The sequence below is a fragment of the Neophocaena asiaeorientalis genome, unplaced genomic scaffold (genome assembly GCF_003031525.2).
Source record: "Neophocaena asiaeorientalis asiaeorientalis breed wild unplaced genomic scaffold, Neophocaena_asiaeorientalis_V1.1 scaffold264, whole genome shotgun sequence".
Classification (NCBI taxonomy): domain Eukaryota; kingdom Metazoa; phylum Chordata; class Mammalia; order Artiodactyla; family Phocoenidae; genus Neophocaena; species Neophocaena asiaeorientalis.
The window spans coordinates 2,299,083-2,305,611 of NW_020185332.1; the positions used below are offsets into that span (position 1 = coordinate 2,299,083).

At 50.1% G+C, this 6,529-nt stretch overlaps 1 protein-coding gene across 1 annotated transcript; it reads left to right on the forward strand.

The window, feature by feature from the left end:
* Positions 1–317: 317 nt before the first annotated feature.
* OAZ2 (ornithine decarboxylase antizyme 2) lies at positions 318–3,335 on the forward strand (the record flags this gene model as incomplete). Its single annotated transcript, XM_024735224.1, has 4 exons — positions 318–458; positions 1,720–1,895; positions 2,640–2,725; positions 2,966–3,335. Coding segments are annotated over 4 exons (534 nt in total), but the record flags the coding sequence as incomplete, so codon positions are not given.
* Between the last annotated feature and the right edge of the window lie 3,194 nt (positions 3,336–6,529).

The following is a 6,529-nucleotide window of genomic DNA, read 5'->3' on the forward strand; positions in this document are numbered from 1 at the left end:
GCAAGCCAGCATCTGGTTCTTCCCAAGGTCTGCCGGTACCACAGAGATTTGTTTGATGTTTGACAGGGGCTCCTTTGGTCAGACCTATCCCCTTGACCCTGAGCCCTTTTGGGACTCTGTGCCTCTGTAGGATGGGTTCCTGCCTTTTGAGAGAGAAGTAGTTCTGAGAGCTGTAGCTGGAAGGACTGGGGCAGTTGTTGAGGGAGTACTTGTTTAGGGAGAGCCAGGGCAGGGGTGGGGCAGGATGCTGAGTTAAATCTTCAAGACTTTGTGTTTACTGTCTCACTTTATCTCTTGCAGTAGTATTTTGCCTTTGAGTAACTGTCCCCAGCTCCAGTGCTGCAGGCACATTGTTCCGGGGCCTCTGTGGTGCTCCTGATGCCCCTCACCCACTGTCGAAGATCCCCGGTGGGCGAGGGGGCGGCAGGGATCCTTCTCTCTCAGCTCTAATATATAAGGTAAGGACTGTGGGGTGGAAGGCTTGGAGCAGCGCTTCTCAGACACTGCTGAGCATCTGCTTAAGGGCAGTGATCACTCTCCTTAGTCTTCTGAGTCTTAGGCCAGGCCAGTAGGGGGACTGGGGAGGACTTCTTCAACTGAGGCTGCTATGAGGCTTTTGGGGAGTACCAGGAGGATATCAGCACCAAGCAAACACCCTGCCATCTTCTCAGCTTAGGTCAGCACTTTAGTGCTCGTTCTGGGCCCTGAGTGGGAGGCGGAAGAAAAGGGGGCGGGGGGGAACAGTGAGTGGAAGAATGCAAGAGCTCTCGCCTGGTGCTGCTCCTCAGTTTTCTCCTGAGGAGTACCAAGGGCCAGGAGGAGTCTTCCCATTGGCCTCGACTCCCGGGCATTCTGACTTCTGTCCCTTACCAGTCTGGGGGGCATGGGGCAGGGCAGTGGCAGGGGTGGGTGGTAAGGAGAGGGCACCTTGCATCTCAGTCATCCATCACCCTGGCAGCATAGGGCACAGCACAGGAGCTATAGAGAACCCTGGGAGTCTGTCCCGAGAGTGATCTGGGCTGGGGCAGCTAGCCCTTTGCTGCCTTTTAATCTCCTGTGAGGCCAGAAGTGGTTTAACTTCTAAGACTGGCATTGAAGGGTAGCAGGGCAGCTGAGTCCTGGTCTCTTGAGACTGTGGCAGGGGAGACATCATGGACTCTGCAGCCACCTGGAAGCCAGCTTGGGTTGACCTGTGCTCCATCTAAGCCCTAATGAACATCCTCATTTGTTTCTAATGTTTCTCTTTCAGAGAAGGAAGGGAAAGAACGTGGTGTTGGTGGGATAAGCATGGGCTTTTTAGTCAGGGAGACCTGATTTGAATCTCAGCTCTCCCATTTACTCGCTGTGGTGCCTTGAGTCAGTTGCTTGATTGTTCTGGGCCCCCAGTATCTTACGTTTAAAGTGGGGATACTGATGCCTACCTCAAGTGCTTGTTGTGGTGATTGAAAAATGGGAAAGTACTTTGTACAGGACTTGGCATCTGGTGGATGCTCGGTAAATATTCCCTTCCCATCATGCTGGCTTTTAGCTGACACCAAGTGGTCTCAGTGCCCGATGGCTCCATTTAGCCAGCATGCTGCTCTACATTTTTAGCGTGCCCTCTATCCCGTGCTACCCTGAGGTTGGCCCAAGAGGACTCCTTACACCACCTAGGTTAGGGAGCCTCTGATGTGGCCAGAAGCAGTAGTGACCTGGTCCTCTGACCTGATCTCCTCCCAGGACGAGAAGCTCACTGTGACCCAGGACCTCCCTGTGAACGATGGAAAACCTCACATCGTCCACTTCCAGTATGAGGTCACCAAGGTGAAGGTCTCTTCCTGGGATGCAGTCCTGTCCAGCCAGAGCCTGTTTGTAGAAATCCCAGATGGATTATTAGCTGATGGGAGCAAAGAAGGGTAAGGAGCAAGTGCTGGGGAAGGGCAGGAAGCCTGCTCTAGAGAAGGGCGTATGCTTACTAGAGACAACAGATGGCTAACCTTCCCCCTAGCTCTCGGCTGCCCAAGCAGATACCATTTTGTAACAGGTTAGTTTCAGCCAGTAAAACAGGCCTGTTATAATGAAAGCGGATCATTATCACATTAACCAAATTCCTGTCATTTAATCACCCCAGTGGACATCAAATTCCCCTTGAGCCATCGTATAATGGTACAAAGGCCAGGAGCTCAGAGATACAGTGGGATTTCACTGGATTGGGCACACCCAGCTGTGGAAGAAACAGTCCTGAGAATGGAGTTCCCTTGAGTGGCTCCGGCCTCTTGAGCAAATCCTCTTAGGAAGTGTTAGGGCCCAAAGTCCCTCTCAGCAGCAGGTGGTCACCATTAAACTTGGCAACTTTGGAGGACCTCTGAGAAACTGGGTTCTCTTCCTAGGTCCCATACTTTCTTGTGAACTGCATTAGTTAAGTTGGTTAGTGTTAATTTCAGATGAAGAAACTTTATTCCAGGAAGAGAGAATTCAGTGACATTTTTCTTAGGGATTGTGGTTTATTTTTTTCTGAACTCAGGGCTCCTGAGGTCTTGAAATAGAAACCTTCTTCCTGAAGCTTCCCGCCTCAGGAAAGCCTTGGGTGGGGTGTAGAGGGGTGAGGCCGAAGTTTAGAGGGGGCAGTGGGCCTGAGTTGTTTTCCTTGCTTCTTGCAGATTGTTAGCACTGCTAGAGTTTGCTGAAGAGAAGATGAAAGTGAACTACGTCTTCATCTGCTTCAGGAAGGGCTGGGAAGACAGAGGTGACGGGGCAGAGCAGCTTGAGACCTACTGCCCAGGCTGGGGAGGGGAAAAGGGGGCTCTTAGTAAGGTGGAGCCCCTGAGTTTGACATACAAACCCTGGGAGATCATGGGATTGAGAGTGTCCAAATTTAGGAAAGGCCTAGTGCTTACTTATTCCATCTTTGTTCTGGGTTTTCCCTTGATTTGAGCCTACCCTTGTTGTTTCTTACCAGAATCCTTTTTTACACTCTCTTCTGCAGCTCCACTCCTGAAGACCTTCAGCTTCTTGGGCTTTGAGATTGTGCATCCAGGCCATCCCTGTGTCCCCTCTCGACCAGATGTGATGTTCATGGTTTACCCCCTGGACCAGAACTTGTCCGATGAGGACTAATGGTCATAGAGGATGCTTTGCCCAAGAGCCACAGTGGGGGAAGAGGGGAAGTTAGGCAGCCCTGGGACAGAGGAGGGGGCTTCTTGCTGTCTAGGGAAGGACGCTGAGGCGCTCAGGGTGAGGGTTGCCTATTGTGCTCTCAGCGTTGACTCGTTGAAATTGTTTTCCATAAAGAACAGTATAAACATATTATTCACATGTAATCACCAATAGTAAATGAAGATGTTTATGAACTGGCATTAGAAGCTTTTTAAACCGCGCTGTGTGATGTGCTCTATCTAGCCTAGGGGAGGACATTGCCTAGAGGGGGAGGGACTGTCTGGGTCCAGGGGCAAGGCCTGGAGAGCTGGTGGACAGCACTGTCAGGCTGAGGTTCCCCTGCCGTTGGGCTTTCTTTTTTGGTTTTTAAGACCGGTGTATTTTCTTTCCTTGCTTCCTGTCACCCTGGGGACTCCGGAGTATAGGCTTTTCAGCCCCTGGGCAGTGTCCTTCAGTTGTTTTTGACACTCCACCTGGGCTTCTCTCTGTGCATTTGTGTCTGGCCTGGAGAAAGCAGGTCTGACCCCTCCTTTACAGCTTCGTGTTATTCTGGCATTTGGTTAAGCTGGCTTAATCTGTTTCATGTTCTCAGTGCATTTAAAATAGGGGCATTGAAGTTCACTCCCACCACCAGGGCTTTTTTTGGGGTGCCTGGGCCTTAAAAAACACTAGCCAAACTCCAATTCTCAGATTACGGCCAGGAGTTCTCCCTCTTGGCTGCAGGCCCAAGGTGTGTCCTTCCTAGGGTCACAGACAGCAGAGGGCAAGAGGAAGAGCAGCTCAGGGCCTGGGGGTTGTGGGAGAATCTGCTCCGAGAGACGGGACGCCTCTGCCTGGCTAAGTCTAGTGCTAACGGCGCCCCTCTCTGGCAGGTTCTGAGTAGTGCCTGAGACCCTGCTCCCCAGGGCTTGGCAGTGGCACTGAGGGTGTAGAAGTGGCCTGCCCTTTTCTGTTTTCACTGAACAGCTTGTTCTAAGGGGGGAGGAAGGGGGAGAGGTCTAGACTGGGCGAGGGGGTGGGGGTGTCAGGGAGGCAAGTGTGTTGTGTTACTGTGTCAATAAACTGATTTAAAGTTGTGGTTGGTCTGTCCTTTATTCCTGTACCAGGGCCAGCTTCCTCTACTGCTGTCTTTTGAGTCTAGAGCCCAGCCCAGCAGGGGTGTGATACATGCTTCTCAGGAAAAAAGCAGCAGTGCATCAGGACAGATGAACGGCTGAGGTCTCTGGGGCCACGTTACAACGCAAAACTCGGGGTTGCTAGGAGTCTGGGACAGAATGCTGGAGCCCCCTAGAGACAGGTATGTACACAGAGCTTCATCCAGAATAGGGGCTATACATACCAGGATCCAAGCCCTTCTTAGTTTTTGTGTAGAAGGCTGGGTCCTGAAACTGGGTTTTGGCTTTCACATGGAGCTGCCTGACATTCCCATTCCTGGGGGGTGTCTGAAGGAAGCGGAACACACCTTCCCTAGGAAGATAGTTTTCTCCTTTTGGAGCCCAGTGCCGTAAGGCATGGCTGCCCTTCCCCTGTACCACCAGCCTGATGGATAAGCTCTCAGTGGCATTGGAGGGGGCTAGAATCCTCTTCACCTATGTTTTGTTTTTTAATTTCTCGCCAGTATTTTTATTCCCTTTTGCTTTTCTGTTTTCCCAAATGAAGTGCTGGGCATGTTTTTCCACCTCCTACAGCTTTAGAACCGTATACTTACTTTTGAGCTGTGGCTGTCTTTACATCCTCTGAGTCTTTGGCCTATTTTCACATTGTTCTGTGTGGAGCTTACTTGTGTTTTCACCCTGGACAAGTCATTAATCTTGGACTCTATCTAATACTCATGAAAAGGAGTTCAGCACCTCTACCCCACACGGTATTAGTAGAAAGTCTGGGCCTAGGGACGTCCCCGACGGTCCAGTGGTTAGGAATCAATCCATGCTCCACTGCGGGTGGCACAGGTTCGATCTCTGGTCGGAGATCTGATCCCACATGCCATGCATTGCGGCCAAAAAAAAAAAAAAAAAAAAAACTCTGGGCCTAGAGATGATTCAACTGAAATATGAAGGGCTTTGAAGATGTCTTCCACTGAGCACATAATCCTTAGAGGTATTATAAAGCCCGTGACTGAAAAGTGGTCATTACAGTGAGATATTTACAACAGAGGTCCACACGAATGCTGACAATGGCCAAGTTAATGTAGGCAGTTTAGGATTCTGATGTTAAATTCAAACCCAAGGAATCTATAAGGCAGGGAGGGATAAGGAACCAAGAAAAACAGTTCTCATCTGCAAAGCTAGCGAGTGGACAGCAAACATGCCTGAGACTTTGCTGCCATCTGCTGGTGGCTCCTCTTTAACACAGCCAGAGTTAGAAAGGCTGAATTGGAAACCCAGGCACTCAGCTAAGATTTCTCTTTCAAAAAGAAAAAACTTCTGCTAGGGTAAGACCACTGTCTGTCAGGAAAGAAATATGGTACCCAAAATCTGCAATTAAAAAAGCAACTTAGAAGGGGAAGTATTTTGGGAGTGGGAGGGTGGGGTAGGATAGAGGAGATATGTGAAAGGCAAACTAAGTCTAAATTTAAGAACAGGGACATTAAAAACTTTATTCAATAAATACAACAAATAATAATTTAAAAATATACTTCAAGTCCAAAGCCAATTAAGAAAAGGAAGTAGAGAGATAGATAGGGGGAAAAAAGGGGGGAGGAGGAAGTCAGAGGAAAAGGAGAAAGTTCAAGAGGTGGAACAATGGTTTTGGTTGGGCTGTGTTTCCGAATGTACCACCCTTTGAAATTTGATCAAATGCTCTTGACCCATAAGCCCTTAGCCCTTGTTCTGATGGGGTAGCCACAGGAGTTCAGCGGCCAGGAATGATTCTCTGGGCTGTGGATCAGAGCAACTCTGGAGGCTGGCATCTGGGGGAGTGTTTGTTAGAGGCTAGTTTCCCACTCAGTTCTAAAAACCCTCTGATCTAACGCCCAGGCAGGTTTAAGAAGTAGTGCAAACTCTTAGGCAGAGAGCTCCCAGCTGCATAGTTTCACAGGTGAGTGTCCAAAGCCAGGGCCTCTGGGAGACAGGTCCCAGAGTACCCAGGGGTCCAAAGCCACTTTGGTGAATGGGATCTATGGGAGAAGACAGGAGAGGCCAGGGCACAGGATAAAGCTCCTGGGTAAGCCCGCGGCCAAGCTGGAAAATACTGCTGGGCAGGAAGGGGCTGCAGGGCAGGTAGTCTGGACACTGATTCAACAGCTTGCCATCAGCCAGGGAAGGTGGAGCTGAGGATGCATATGGAGCAGGAGCAGGACCAGGAAGATCGGGAAAGCTGAGGGAGAAAAGTGAGGAGGAAAGAGGAGGCAGCTCAGCAGCAAACTCCAGGAGAAATAACCAGCAGCCCTCACAGA